The sequence below is a fragment of the Hibiscus syriacus genome, unplaced genomic scaffold, assembly GCF_006381635.1.
Source record: "Hibiscus syriacus cultivar Baekdansim isolate YM2019G1 unplaced genomic scaffold, ASM638163v2 tig00110044_pilon, whole genome shotgun sequence".
Classification (NCBI taxonomy): Eukaryota; Viridiplantae; Streptophyta; class Magnoliopsida; order Malvales; family Malvaceae; genus Hibiscus; species Hibiscus syriacus.
The window spans coordinates 2,327,287-2,343,559 of NW_024062574.1; the positions used below are offsets into that span (position 1 = coordinate 2,327,287).

The 16,273-nt window shown below is 33.9% G+C and overlaps 2 protein-coding genes and 1 pseudogene across 2 annotated transcripts; 2 read left to right on the forward strand and 1 right to left on the reverse strand.

The window, feature by feature from the left end:
• Positions 1 to 1,841: 1,841 nt before the first annotated feature.
• Positions 1,842 to 7,947, reverse strand: LOC120213672 (annotated as a pseudogene).
• A 3,203-nt stretch (positions 7,948 to 11,150) lies between these two features.
• Positions 11,151 to 11,561, forward strand: LOC120213673 (glycine-rich cell wall structural protein-like). The gene has a single exon (XM_039211741.1). It carries the CDS (start codon positions 11,151 to 11,153, stop codon positions 11,559 to 11,561), a length of 411 nt encoding a protein of 136 aa, XP_039067672.1.
• Positions 11,562 to 12,749: 1,188 nt separating this feature from the next.
• LOC120213674 (GDSL esterase/lipase At4g16230-like) lies at positions 12,750 to 15,954 on the forward strand. The gene is made up of 5 exons (XM_039211742.1): positions 12,750 to 13,014; positions 14,213 to 14,343; positions 14,420 to 14,656; positions 15,327 to 15,579; positions 15,679 to 15,954. The coding sequence occupies exons 1-5, from the start codon at positions 12,750 to 12,752 to the stop codon at positions 15,927 to 15,929; spliced, it is 1,137 nt and encodes a 378-aa protein (XP_039067673.1). The 3' UTR covers positions 15,930 to 15,954.
• The last annotated feature ends 319 nt before the right edge of the window (positions 15,955 to 16,273 follow it).

The following is a 16,273-nucleotide window of genomic DNA, read 5'->3' on the forward strand; positions in this document are numbered from 1 at the left end:
GTGGTGCGAGTTTCGATGGTTAAATTTTTTTTGAATAATGTAGTGTAAAAAAAATATTACTTGAATAATGTCGAACGAAAATCATTGACTATAATAAGGCGAATGATATAGTACCATGTAAGATATATAGACTATCATGTGACATCGGGTGTTTCCATCCATGGCAAACACATGGATTTTCATGCGGCACCTAAAACTTTTTTTTATCTATTTATGGTCACTACAAGTTGTTTGAATCATACCTGTTACTCTAGTTAAATTATTCGAACCATGCCCTGCTATCTTAATAAAGTTGCTCGAATCATACCCTGCTATCAAGTTGTTCGAACCATGCCCTGCTATTCTGACACTACAAGTTGCTCTTGCTGCTACTTTAATAAAGTTGCTCGAATCATGCCTGCTATTAATTTTCTCAAACCATGTCCTGTTACCTTGATCAAGTTGTTCGAACCATACCTTGTTACCAAGTTGCTTGAACCATGCCCTGTTATCCTACCTTGTTACCCTGATCAAGTTGTTCGAACCATGTCCTGTTACCAAATTGCTTGAACCATGCCCTATTACCAAGTTGTTTGAACCATGCCCTGTTACCCTAACATCTCAACAACTTGTAGTGCCAGGGTAGCAGGACATGGTTCGAACAACTTGGTAGAAAGGCATGGTTTGAGCAATTTGATTAGGGTAATAGGGTATGGTTCTAGAAATTTGATAGCAGGTCATGATTCGAGCAACTTTATCAGAGTAGCAAGAAGAAAAACTTGTAGTGTCAGAGTAACATGACATGATTTAAGCAACTTGATAGCAGGGTATGATTCGAGCAACTTAGTAGCATGACATGATTCAAACAACTTTATCAGCATAGCAGAACATATTTTTAACAACTTGAATAAGATAATAGGATATGATTCAAGCAACTTGTAATGTCCATAAATTAAAAACAAAAATTGGGTAACGCATGCAAATTCATGCGTTTGTCATGGATGCAATTTTTTTAGACTGTAGCATTCAAAAAATTTAGCCGGATTTCGATATACATTGTTATCCCGAATCCAGAAAGTGAAGAACTTTTCATATGTTTTAAGCCATGCTATCACCATTAATACAGTTTATAAAAATTAAAATTATAAAGTAATCAATGTATAATTATAAATTAATTAAAAATTAAATTATTTAAAATAAAATATAATTAAATTATTTTTCATGTTTTTTAACAATAAAAAAATTATATTTTATCTTTAAAAACTAATTAAAAATTGTTAAAAATGATTATAAAAAATAATGTAATTAATATCTTATTTTAAATAATTTATCTTTAAATTTTTAACTAATTTATAATTACAAGTCGAGTGATTTAGGAATTAAATTTTTATAAATTAAATTAATGATGCTCGTTGGTGCTCATTGATACTCAACGATGCTGGTCGAACGTTGTAAAATTTTTCGTAATTAATATAGTTAACTAATATAATTTATTAAAACTTAACATTCGAAAAATTTAAAATCTAAATCTTAACATTTGTAATTTTCGTCTAATTATTTCAAGCCCTTAATTATTCAGATTCAAGTATATCAAAATTTCTATTTTTTAAAAAAAGTAATATTATCATATATATAAAAGTTTGACACAAATAAATAAATTTTTTAAGGGTTTTATATATATATATTTTAAAGAATCTTTGAAGATTATATTTCAACACTTACAAATACAGTACAATATTTTACTAGATTAGCGATACTAATCATGAGAACAAGCCTTCCTAGATATCATCCACATATTTAAGTTACCATGAAATTATACACTTGTATGTAATATATGCTTATAGATATATTTATGTCACTGACCGTGTTGATCAAAGCCTCTGATTGAATAGCCCTAATCGTACTTGAGTGCCCTAGTGATCTCCCATGAAACTGCTGCATCAGCCTCCGGGGTTTGACTGTCGCACACTGCGGCTTGCCGCTTGCAATTCACTAATGCAACAATGAATCTCTCATTTTTCAGTGAAGAAGGATACATAACTTGCTCCTCCTGGGGATTTATAGGATCCACCAAATTACAATTTTTCAAATCATAAGAAGCAATTCGGGAACTAGAATGTAAAATCCTTGTCTTGAATATGAATATGCAGTTGATCGGTTATAATCTACTTATGCACAGCTCTACCTATTCCTTTACGCCATTAAATGTAAAGATGAGCAAAACTTGATCAGAATAATTTTTTTTTTTCAAATCGACTTTGAATTATAATTTCATAAATTCGATTCGATTAAAAAAATTCCAAGTTCAATCAAGTTATACAATACAACTCAAATAACTCGAATAGTAACTCAAATAACTCGAGAAATATTTAATAATTAGTATATTGATTTTCAAATTTGAGTCAAACCTTTCGACCTTGTATGATATATGTATATTACATATTAAAAAATATGAAGAAATATATATGTATCATATATGATTATAAAAAATCATTTAAACTGAAATCAAATAATATCATAATATTATAAATATTTAAAATTAAATTAAAACATAAACTCGAAAATTCGACTCGACTTAACTCGAAAATATTTCAAATTAAGTTTGAGTTATAAAATAGGACTCGTCAACTTGAATAACTCAAATTTTTTTTTTACTGAACTCGATCAAATGCCCACTCTAATTAAATGAACTTTTAAAAAAATTCCGCAGTTTGATGTTAATCATGATTTTATCCCCAAAACTAGAAGCACTTACCTCGGACAGCTCGTAGAATTCGTCAGGTGATATTTGCAGTAACTCTGTAGCAGTTTGACCGGTACACCATGCAAGAGTTTTTGTGTTCTCATCGGCAAGGGTGAGTTTCAGGTAGAAAGCCCGCAAGACAACTTCACCATCACAATTACAGTGACAGAAACCGCATTCAACTACAACGCTTGGCATCTATTTTGACAAAATGCCCACAAGCAGCATGTGAGAATCTTGTTGTAACATGATCAACTTGGTCAAGCCAAACCCGACAAACCTGCAATATGTTCGAGACAGGAAAAAATTGTTACAGCTCAGGATTGAAATGGATCATTCTCATTTAGTCAAAATAGAAAGAAAAAATGTTAAAGAGATCAATTGGCTATAGAACTTGAACTCGGTTTGAGTATCAAAGATGGGGAATGTTCAACATTTTTAAAAAAATTTGATTCTTTTGGATGATTTTTAAGGGTCGTACCTTCGTACTCATGTCTGCATAAAACTACAGATAGAGCATTCTTAGGAGCATTTGAAAGTTAAAATGGTATTTGATCCTTACATGCATTGAGTTGCTCCTGCCGGAGAGATCAGAAAGGCGTGATAGCCTGTGAAGACAAGATGAGTTCAATAATGCTGCTAAGCAACTGAGGTTGATAAAAGAAGCTCCAGCTTCCATCTCAAACCACGATAGTTCAAAGCTGTCAAGCAAATAAAGCAGTCATGATAGCAGATATTCACAAAATTCCATTAAAACCTTAAGTGGCAAGTTCACTATGAACCTTAGATCAGGTAAATGAGAAACCATAAATGTAAAAACTTCAAGCTAGTATTTCACTGAATAGATGCTATTTAAGATATATGATAAATGCAAATCTATGCTTACCGATTTTTTTGTCTTAGAACATGCCAAGCCCGAAATATATACTGTGTGACCACGCTTACTCCTCCCAGTGACCTGAGAAATGTCTTATGGTTATCAAGCAAAAAAATTGAAGAGCGGGGAACATAATGGTGCTATAATGCATAAAGTTAATTGTACCAAGATCGAGAAAAATGCAGCTTTGTGCTCATCGATCCAGTCACATCCTCAAATTTTAATAAAAAACAACTCCAGCAGTATTCCTTTCTCGAAATACGTCAGCAACCACACCATAAAGGCTGATGCCGGTCATCTTATCATGGAGATTGGCAACAGATAACTGAAATATTAGAAAATTTTAGAGAGAATAATATTAGTGTAATTAACAGTAAAATCAGTACATAAATACATTCATCATGATGTGAGCAACTACAGAAAAAAAACATTTGAGTAGGAAAAAAGGCCACTATTTGAGATTTCTGAAACGGAAGTAGATAGAAATAGGATTATAAATGAACTCACCTGAAGAGGATAATTACTGTAGTCAATTGACCCTTGGGAATCACAGGGCAAGACCATTTGAGAAAGTCTGGGACCTTGTGTAGGATCAACTGCAGCATACAGCTTTGATCCTTGAATTCGGTTTTGAGTGGATGATAGACATACCTGAGGTAGAGACATAAGTTAACTCTATACAGCAAATGATGATTATAGCTCACTTGTTCCTCGTGTTGAATAAAAGGCACCAAGCATAATTGTGTTGCAGTTCCATATTCTAGACAAAACTCATCGCTTGTTTCAATGCCATTATCTGCAGAAAATGCAATATATGGTCTATCCAGGGCAAGCATGCTTCAATGCCGAAAATAAAAAAGAGAGAAAAAACACAAATGTAGTTCCCAGCGCATGAATTACCTGAAAAGATTGGCTAGGAGTACCTGCTCATTCCACAAGAGAAATCTTAGTTTTACACCATCATTATCAACAAGAGTAATTTGCTTCCTCTGTAAACCACCACATTGTTCCCGAGTTTCCAGTGATCCAATAGATTCAGTCCTATCAAGAAGAAGACAAATGAATGGACATCCTACAGAAACAATAGTTATAATTTAAAATACAGTCATGAAATATTAGTACAATGAGCATGATGCAATCATACTTCAATTTCTACAGATTGCTTTGGAGAAAAAAATCACAGAATCAAATCAAAACTATTGCAACACTAAACTTGGGATATGGTTAGTACAAAACAAAACAAGGATAGAAATCATATATCCTACCTAGCATACAAAGAATACGGAACACCATTCTTGACTCCATCATGAGATATGGAAGAGAAAGAATCAGAGCAAAACTGTGCTCCTATCAGGATTGCATCATCATCCAGATCCTGCAAAGCAAAAAAAAAGGAGAGAACTGGTTACATTCCTGCAAGTGGAGGAAAAAAATGTTGAAAGCAAGGGAATGTCCCCGATATCAGGCATGCTTTGACCTTATATTTTCATTTAAAATCATTGATCATATATTGCAAGTTACCTCATCCAATAATATCACAAGATATTCTGTAGGCAAATAACCGTGTGGTACCAAATCCTTCCTTGGCAGTTCGAAGATAGCAACCTGTAAGGAAAACCTCTCTTCCTTTCTTCAAAATCCCATTGGGAGTATCAACCAACTCATAGTATCTACAAAGAGTTATCATCACAAACTTATTGGCGGCATACAAAGTAAACAGCTATATCCTTTCCACCATCCTGAAGCAGCTTATCACTTCCAATTTGCAGTGGAAAACAGTTATATTTGGCTATGTTACTCTGACTCAATTTAACTTTTGAATGCAGGTATATGCAAAATACAACCAAGTGAACAGATACGTTCAATTTTTCTAATTTTTCCAGTACTTTGAGGGTCCTTGAACAGACATATCCTTATACAAATCCAGATATGCAATGGATAGGGTTGTCAAAGGATACTTCAATCAAAATAGTCCGAGTGACAAACGTACTTAGGTAAGAAAAAATATCCAGAGAGTAGTTTGATACACATACCTTCGGTGAAGATAAAGATCAATGGTATTGGAACTCCAATAATCCCCCAAAGTAAGCATGTAAATGTTTGTACCTAAAACAGAAGGATATCAATTAGCAGCGGAAACAATAGCGCAAAGGCATAAATACTCATCGGGATTATCAACATGAAGCTCGGATTTTATACCAACCTGGAAGAACATAAGCATCCACAATCACAGCTTCCAAAACACTACTTAAAGAAAAGAAATTCTTCTCGTACATCGAGTCAATTGTAACTGTGTTAGGAAGCTTTGCTCTCCTATGTTTTCTTTTCATCTGATTTATGATCTCTGGTCTTTTCTTTGGTCCGCTCGCCCTCTGTTGCTCACCCCAAGCCTTGTAAACAATCATTCAGGTTGAAGACTTAATAAAAGAACGGAATTATAGAAAATTCAAATAAGCCAAACTTAATTTCAATCGATATAGCTGTAATACAGTAGGAAAAATAATCCAAGGTTGCAAAGTCGAACTTCCAAGAATGCCGTTTATTTTTTTTTCTTTAATGTGATAATAAACTAAAATAACCAAAAGCAGCTCAAAATAGATAGATAAAATTAACCGGAAATATCAAAGTAAACAAAAGAGAACTGAGTCTATGAACTCCAGTCGGTTAATCTAGACATTTTAATAAAAAATAAACAGTGAAATTCTAAGATTCCGATTCTTTCTCTCCGATTCCGTCTCTTTAATGTGATAATCAACTAAAATGACTAAAAGTGGCTAAATATAGATCACTAAATTTAAGCCGAAATATCAAATTAAACAAAAGAGAATATATACTACAAACTCCAATCGATCAATCTAGACCATAGTTCGTCATAACGAAGCAAATCATAAAAACCGTGCAGCAAGCGTGGTACCTGAGAGAGATCGGCGTGCAAAATATCAGCAGTAACACCACTCGAGTAAGCAATACAAGTTTTGAGGATCCGAGACGCGATCCAGCCCCATCCAGCTTCAGTGTAACCGTCTTTATTTCCACTAGGATCCTCATCTTCTTCAGGAGATATGACCGACCTGGCGTACTCGATAAATGCGAGAAACGGATCTTCTTCTTCTTCACCATCTCCTTTTCGATCATCATCGATTTCTATTAGCAAAGTTCCATTAGAGCGGAGAGGTTCTACAGAAGCTAGATAGACTCAACGACGGCGGAGAACGGATTTTTGTTACTTTGTTTTGGGGAGTGAATCTTGAGAGATTATTTTCTCGTAGTTTTCATGTTTTTGGCGGGAGAGAAGTGTTTAGGTACAGTCAAGTGTACTTTAGCGTTTCGTGAGCTCAATCGACAAAAAAAAAACTCGGAATGGGCTTGGATAGGTAACATAAAGTCCTGCGTTTCTAAAAGGCTTGTTGTAATGGGCTGGGACTCCCAGCAGTCTTGACGTTAAAGGTGTGTCGAAACGGTCTTTTACCCGATGGGGAAAAGGGTGGTCCCGCTTCGAAAATGATTTTAGTGTGATAAATTTGTGATAAAAACGTGATTCGCAGAGTCGCTACCAATCTTTGATTAATGTGTGATTGGGCACCCAAAAATAAATTTATCATTTAAATAAAATATTAATTTTAATAAAAACGACAAACTTGTAGTTTGCGTTACCAAATTTTGAGTTCGAGAGTCGGTTACGTAGTTTTGGTGAGGGCATAAATACCCTTAAATGGCAAAAAATGGCCTTCATCTCTTCATTTTTTTCATTTTTGTTCTCTCTCTAAAGAGAGAACTCTCTCTTCCTTCTCTCTAAAACCCTCCCCGGAAGAAATCCGGCCATCGTCCGACCACTGCCGGGCCATCGTCAGGCACTATTTCACGTCACTATTCTCGTCACTATTCTGGTTATTATTCACCGCCGGTCACTATTCATGGTGGTCGAAAAAAATAAAAATAGCTCAAATAGTAGATCTGCTCACCCTAAACCCGAAACCACCCTCCTTTTTTCCTAAAAAACTTCAAAACGACCTATATCTAAGATTTTACCTTTGGTAAAACAACTTTTTCGACGACGTTTAGGCTTTGATGAAGGTAAGATCTCCTCTCCTTTCTTCTCCTTTTGGTTTGTTTGCTGCTCGTTGGTGTTGCTTGCTCTCTTCCCGTTCTTCTCCTTTTTCCCGTTGTGTTCCTTTTTTTGTAGGGAAATCAAGGCTTTTTATAGCCCTCAAAATACTGTTCGTTCGGTGAGTCACCGGATCTACAATGGTGACTCACCATATAGCTGATGAAGTGTGCGACTATCATCGTTTCTTCTAGATCCTTCTGTTGGAGGCGGCGGCGGCGTGGCAACGTCGGAGTGGACCATTTGGAGGCGGCGGCCGAAATTACCCTAGGGTTTCTGCTGGATGCATCTGGGTCGTTGGATCTCTCCAGATCTAACGGTTGTAGATGATGGCGGCTGGAATTGTGTAGAAACCCTAGCAAAAAACACCTAAACGGGTCTTGGGCCTGGTGGGTTCTATTTTTGGGCCTGAATCGGTTTTAGGCATGACTTGGGTTGAAATTGAAAACGGGCTTCAATTTTGTAATATTTGTAATAATAATAATAATAATAATAATATGAAATAATAGTTGTAATATAATAATAATAATATATAGTCTCGGACGAAAATGAATGTCGACAAGGTGAAAGTACTGTACAGGTCCTTGTACTTTGTATGGGTTTCATTTTGATCTCTAAACTTTTAAAACGAGTGAAAAGACTAAATTATCTTTGTATTTTCTGAAAAATGACTTACGGTCTAATTTTTCGTAACTCATTTTCCAAACTTTTTACTTCAAAGAATAAATACTCAAAATAATAGTATCAAAATATTAGTAAGGAGTAACCAATAACTATATTTTTTTCTCTCAACAATAGAATTTTTATTCATATTATAGACACAATTAGAATGTCTCGTTAAAAATCTCTCTAGACCTACGTGGAGGAAAAGAGTTCATTCTATCATGCAAAAAGGAAGGAAAACACATAGGACCATAACCCCTGCACTTGAACCCTGCACAACAAACAACCCAAATAAACTTAGAAACAAAATCACTGCATAGTTTGTTAAAAACTTTCAACCCTAGATGAGTAATTAATTTGGATTAGTTGGTCAATAAAGCATATAGTAATTAATTCAAAAAATATTCGTAAGAGTACATTTGAACTGAACCAGATGAGTTTTGACCTAGTTTGACCATATATTATTAAGCTTTTAAAAAACACATAATGTTAATATTAGTCCTGATGTTTATCAAAATGATCATTATGGTCTCTATTTTTTTAGCATTTTGGCCTCCAATGTTTTATTTTAGGGCAAAAACTCCTAATGTATGATGTAATTATCACTTTGATCCTTATTTTTTTAAAGCATTTTGACCCTTAACGTTTTATTTTAAGTAAAAAAAAAACTCTATTTTCAGAGTTTTTTTTGGATAAATGAAAAAATATTTATCCAAAAGCAACCACCTATACAACTTTACAAACAAACAAATAAACCAGCACCCCTAATCAACTAGTATAAAAAATCAAAAATAAAGAATCATAAAAGTCCCCATTCTGCATCAAAAAAACATAATAAGAGCATTAATCGTATCTTAACTAACGATTTTATTCATAGAAAAACTTTTTTGTCCCAAAGCGAAATGTTAAGTTAAAAGGCTTAAATAAAAGAACAAGTTAAAATGACTACCAAACAAATTACACCATAAATTTTTCGAATCGAACCATATATATATATATTTGTTGCCCTCCAGTTTCAAGGTTTGATCATGATTAATCAGGACTGACCCGAGTCGTACACCTAGTTTTGGTGGATGAATCTCCCAACAGAGATTTTCTATATACACAAAGACTCGAACCTGAAATTTTAATTAAACAATATCAAACTGTTTATCACTTGAACCAACCTTATTAGCGAACCAAATATAATTTAAGCCACAAACACCAACCTAAGTCGTGTTATATCGGTTGAGAAAACGCGTTATATGTTGAAATTCAATGAGAATTAAAGACATACCACATGGGGTGAGTTTACTTCTACTTTCTCATATACCAAACATTAAAAGCTGCAAGAGGAAAGAAAATCGTTCAAGTCTTTCCTTAATTAATACTAGGCATCATCACCTTCGTACATTTACATGTTCATCGGGACCCATATCATGCTCGTGGGCGAATACCATTGAACAATGGAGGAAATTTACGACCAACTCAAGATATCTAAACAACATATCTATTTTTTGTATCTTATTTCATTTATAAATTAAATATATTTCTATTAAGTACTGATTCAAAAATTTAATTATTAAGTAAATTCAATTTTATTATAATTTTAATGATTGAATTTTATTTAATAATTATTTTAAAAAAATAAAGAAACACTTATAAAAGTATGTTTCTTTGGTGATAAAATACTTGATCATATAAATATAAAATATGGTTTAATCTTTATAATTATGCAATGGTATTTTAAGGGTGGGCACATACTTATCTTGAAATCTGAGTTTTTTTTAGGGATAGTTGTTCATTAGTAAATAGAGTTTACCTTAAAATTTTATTTGTGCAGACTCCAAATGAAATATTTATGTTATTAATATATGTGTGTCCAACTTAGGAAATATTTTTGGATGTGTCACTGAAATTATGAGAGAATTGTTTGGTATATATGTAATTATTTTGTAGTATTTATAACATTTAAAGTTTACCATAGATGCTAGGGGCACGGGTATAAACGTCCAAAGTCGAAAAGTTAAAAGTTTTATTTGGATAAATACTCCCTATACTTATCTCAAATTAATAAAAAAAAATTTACCTTGCAAAGATAATTTTTGTAAATCCTTTTGTAGTGTTTGTAAGGGTTTATATTACAAACATAGATGGACCGAGGGGTGGGTGGAGGCGGTCGTCCCGTGAAAATTTAAAATTATCATATATTTTAGATTTTTCGATGTATTTTTTATTGAAAATCTATTTTCGTCTCCCGGAATCTTATAAGTTTAAGTTCATCCCATGAAATTTTAACAGTTCAATTTCGTCCCTAACATAAATCATACGCCCGTCCCTTATTATAAAGATTAATTTTATAGAGATATTGATAAAGTACTTTTGTATATATAGCCAAGTTTAGAATAAATAAAATATCCATACATTTATGCTCTTTGTAATTAATGTGTTTATTATGAATTACGACAAGCAATACGATCGGCTGTGGGGATTTCTGAAAGTGTTGGAGCAGCTCTGGCAAGCATTATGGATTAGCTAGCTGTAGGCTACGGAGTAGGAGTAGTAGTAGTTGAGAAGACGATACTACATTAAATACAATGTCACCGTCCACCTTAGTTATTAGGGTTTTATTTTTTTCCTTCAAAGTTAGATTCTAAGATCTTCAACTGACTAGCTGCATGCATTTATGATTCATTTCGAGCTTTGTGAGTGTGTGTGTATATATATATGAGGTTGCTCGCTGTGTATCTTCATGCTCAAAGTTGATAGAAATCAAGAGTTGGGAGTGTTTACATTCAAGGAAAATGGCAGGGAAAGGGAGAGTGATTTCCAAAAGATTTGGAGTGTTTGCATTGATGTTTGTGTTTGCTATAGGGATAGCTCAGTGCCGGAGGTTTGAGAAGGATAATTTCGGTGGTGGTTTGGGTGGTGGTGCTGGTGTAGGAGGTGGAGCTGGTGGAGGGCTCGGCGGTGGCGCTGGTTTAGGAGGTGGAGGGGGACTTGGTGGTGGTGGTGGAGCCGGTGGTGGCGCTGGAGGAGGTCTTGGTGGCGGTCTGGGAGGCGGAGCAGGAGGAGGTCTTGGTGGCGGTTTAGGAGGTGGAGCTGGCGGTGGAGAAGGCGGAGGTTTCGGAGGTGGTGCTGGTGGAGGAGCCGGAGGCGGTGCAGGTGGTGGTTTCGGAGGCGGCGCTGGCGGAGGAATTGGGGGAGGATTCTAATCCCAAAACCCGCATGGTATGGTGGCAAAAACCATGCAAATCCCTCATGAGGTGGTGCAATTCTAAGAACGCAAATGCATTTTATAGTATTATCAGTAATTATCATGCAAAATCATAATGAAAAACAAAGCTGCAAAATGCTTCTTAGGCTTAGCTGCCAAATTTCTATGCAAAATATGTATTTCCCTCTCTTTATTATTAAGATCTATTCACCATCTGTTGCACCAAGATGATAAGCGCATACAATTATTGTAACTCCATCATATAACATATAATTGAATAAATTCAATTAAGAGGACCTACAAAATAATTAAATATGAAAAATAAAAAGTATGATTTAATTTGTTTAATTTCAAAATTAAAAGAATTCTAAAAATGATTAAATCCAAAAATTGAGAGGGATTATAACTCCTCCCATATTACAAATACTTTTATCCCTACTACAATTAATCATAGTAAATATTCGATCTGTAATCATATGTTAAATCCAATGTGATTTTTAGAAATTTGGAAACAATATAATTTTTGTTCATGCTTTATACTTGATGTTATTGGTATGTTTTTTTTTCATACTTTTGCGGTCGTTTTGGTTTTCGTACAAAAAAACATCACGACATTTATTCTCTTATTGGTTTGTCGGTGTCACGTATAGTCAAATTCCCTTTTCTAGTAAAAGACCGTTTGTTAATATAATCAGAATTATGTAGCGAAACAGTCTGTCAGATTGTTTGGTTTTCTCACCACTCATTTGTCACTTCGTAAAGCGTCTCATTCGACATTGACAAAGAGTTTTTACGAAGGTTATTGGGTTTTGATGTTGGTCGTCATTCTCAATAGAAAGTTTTATTTTTCTTCGTATCTTTAGGTTTAATATTTTATTTTTATAAGAGTATTTTGTGACTATTGTCTCTATATTTTTCTCTATATTTTGATGCGTTATAATTTTATTTCTTCTATTATTAATGAATTCCAGTTACCATCGTTAAAAATATATATGTTAATAAATTAATTAATCAAATTATATTATATTTTTTAGTGATTTTTTTTGGTATCATGCAAGGCGCACTCTTTATGAGTTGAGTAGGTGCAGCTACAATAGCCGGTTGGGTCAACCAGAATGAAACAGTGCCTCTTTCAGGTTCTGTCTTACATTAAACATTGATCCTTCATGACTAATCCGGCATTAAAATGGATCATACATGGAACATGTTCTTCGTCTGCCAAGTAAAATCTCGAATTTCGGCACCCGTAATCCTCTTGTTATTCGACGTCGTGTCGGCCAAGAAAATCCCCGCGATCTTCGTGTTCGGGGATTCCATGGTCGACGCCGGGAACAACAATTACATCAAGACGTTAGCGAAAGCAACGTTTCCGAACGGAATCGACTTTTGCAACAGCTGCCCCTCCGGGTCCGGGAGATTCACTAACGGTAGAACAGTAATTGATATCATAGGCAAGTTCTTCTTCTTCTTCTTCTTCTTCTATTACCTTCAGTAACGAGTGCATTTTAGGTCATGTTTTGTTTATGCTATATGAAACCGAAATCATAAAATAATATTTGGTCAAATCTATGGTGTAATGATAAAATGAATTAATATATTTGATTTGATTTTAAAAGGTTTTTAATTCAATTAACTTAAAAATTCTAATTTGATTCGATCATAAATAGATATTTTTATACATATACATTCAACTAAAAAGATTAAATTTGAAATTAAAAAAAAATGTTAATCGCACGAATTAAGCATAACTCAATGGTTAAAGGGATGATTGTTGTCTCTAAAAATTTCAAATTCGAACACCAACATCTACATCGGTGTTTGAACATTCAATGTCAAATAGGGGTTAGTTCAAGTGATAAGCAACTTGATATCGCTTAAGTAATATCTCAAGTTTCGAGTCCTTATATATGTAAAAAACCTCTGTTAAGAGATACACTCACCAAAGTCAGGTGTACCACGTGAATCGATCTGAATTAGTTAATAAATTTGAGAACCTAAAAGGATAACAAAAAAAAAATCGAGTCTTAACTTGATTTGACCAATACTCGACAACTATTGATATTTAGTAGTACCGCTAACCCAAAAATGATAAATGATCCCAAAATTCATATATATTTAAAATAGTCCTCCAATTATAGGATATTAGTTTATTGAGCCCCTCAATTATTGAAAGTTATAAAATGATCCATCAACTATATGATGTTATTCTGTTGAGTCCATCGACTATTAAAAGTTACAAAATAGCCACCCGACTTATTCATTATGTTCTAAACTCGTCATTTTCCATTAAAAAATTGATGACGATTTGAGCCGAATGTTAATCTAATATATGACATATGATAAAATATGATATCAAAATCTCAAACGACTATAATATCTAAGACATCAGACTAACACACAACTCAATTGATAGGTCCAAACCTAATATAAAGATGTTTATAGTAATAATCACAACCAATTCGATTAACTCGATTGTTAGGCCTTAATCTAATATATACATATACTTATAACTACATTTAGGAGACAAAGTCATCGATTTTGGAGTCAAAACGAACAATATCTCACAGTTGATTGTTGGAATTTACGAATTTTTGTCGTACGAAAGAACCAGGATTGAGAACATTGTTGCATGAACTTTGTTTGTGGCAGAACAGGGCTTGGGTGCCAAAGATTTCAGACCACCGTACTTGGCTCCAAATACCCCAATCGACGTGATTCTAAAAGGTGTCAATTACGCTTCTTCTGGTTCTGGTATTTTGAACGTCACCGGCTTAATCTGGGTAACATTTGCTTCTCAAAAACAACCATAACATCTACACACGAAATCGATTTCGACGACGATGATTTTCTTTACAGGGTGGTCGCATCAGCTTAGATGAACAGATCAGTAACTTCGAGGAAACCAAGGCGACGATTGTCTCGACGATCGGCAGGCGTAAGGCTAAGAGGCTACTAAATCATCAGGCATTGTTCATCGTCGTTAGTGGTTCGAATGATTTCCTTTTGGGACAAGAGATTATTCCCTTGAAGAATGCATTGGCTCGAGGATGGTATTTGAACATTATGAGTTCGAGATTCGAATCCCAACTCAGAGTTAAGATCTCGAATTCATCTCATGTCGATTTAATTTATCTTATAATTTTTTTTAATGATAGGTATTAATATGAAACAAAAAATAAACGTTGGGTATGACTTTGAAAAAATTGAAGTGTAGGTACTAAAATAGACCAAAACTAATAGTTTAGGTACTAAATGCGTAATTTACCCTTGATTTTAAGTATTTTTAATGAAAAATTCTAGTTTTGTCCCTCATCTTCATGTTAGAATGGACATTTGACCTGAATTTGACTAGTTCTAATCCAATTCTATAGAATCGGGTTTTTTTAAAAAAAATCTTAGATTCAAGTTAGGTTGAATTTTTTTAATGTTAAGATATCGTCGGAGTCAAGTGTTAAGGTTAAAAGTACTCTACCTTACCGCATAATAATAGTATAATTGACCTTTATATATCTAGGGATAATTGCTACAACATTACATTCTCTATATTTCTTCAGTTAAGTCTTTCTTTTTCACTAATAAAAATGATTTTTTCCTATATATATTTATATCGAATTGAATCAAATGACCGGTGAAAGAATATTATACATTTATACTCAAATTGGATGATGGGTGAAGGACTGTTATACCTAAATCTGACCTATGATTATACCTACTTCGGCACTTATAATATTTAATTTTTATTTTGAAAAAAAAAAATATGCAGAGGCTTTATTATTTGGAAGCAAGAAAGATCATAGTGACAAATATTCCAAGATTTGGGTGCATCCCTTTTGCGAGGGACAAGAGCCCTAATGTTAAGGGTTGCATCCCTACGTTCAACGGAGTTGTCAACTCATACAACAAGAGATTGAAGAGACTGCTTAAGGATCTTACAACCGATCTCGACGGTTCGATCTTTGTTTACGCCAATATTCATGCGATGCTCAAAGATATTCTTCATAGATACAAGCATTACGGTTTGTTTATTTCACGAGAATTAAAAAGTTGATCCCTTTATTTAAATTTATTGGAATTATTGATGATACAGGTGCACGTGTTATTTTTGTTTTACGTAGGGTTTGAAAATGTAAACCTTGCATGTTGTCACACTGCCGGAGTTCATGGAGGTCTACTCCCCTGTTGTTCGTTGTCGGAAATTTGTTCGAATCGGACCGAGTACGTGTTTTGGGATGCATTCCATCTGACGGAAACCAGCAATGTGATCGTAGCGAGGCACTTGATGGACGGTGGCCTGAAGTTCATGTCGCCGATGAACATCCGACAGTTACTGTATTCTCTTGCTGTTCATCTTGATCTCGATGATTAACTGATGTTGATTGGAATTGTTTAGCTATGTAACTTTACTTTTAATTTTAATTAAATGTTTTATATATTTAATAAACGCAATTCAGTCAACTTATAATTAAATCTTAATCTCCAATACTTATTTGTAGGGACAAATCTTCTGTTATAAAGGAACTTACATAAAAAAAATTAAATTTTCTAATTTTAATCAACTTGTAAAAGGAAAGAAAGTAGAGATATTTTGAAAAAATTGTGATAAATCGAAAACTTTGAGACATAGTTTCTAAGGGTAAAGGCGGATATTCGAATAATGAACTTACTAATTCATATTCTACTGCATGAGATCTTTACAACTGTATCTCATAT

Bases quoted from the DNA above. Each gene is read 5' to 3' on its own strand.
- LOC120213674 (XM_039211742.1), top strand. From the start codon at position 12,750: ATGGATCATACATGGAACATGTTCTTCGTCTGCCAAGTAAAATCTCGA. The intron at 13,015-14,212 runs GCAAGTTCTTCT...TGTTTGTGGCAG, and splicing joins AACAGTAATTGATATCATAG to AACAGGGCTTGGGTGCCAAA. The intron at 15,580-15,678 runs GTTTGTTTATTT...TGTTTTACGTAG, and splicing joins TCATAGATACAAGCATTACG to GGTTTGAAAATGTAAACCTT.
- LOC120213673 (XM_039211741.1), top strand. From the start codon at position 11,151: ATGGCAGGGAAAGGGAGAGTGATTTCCAAAAGATTTGGAGTGTTTGCA.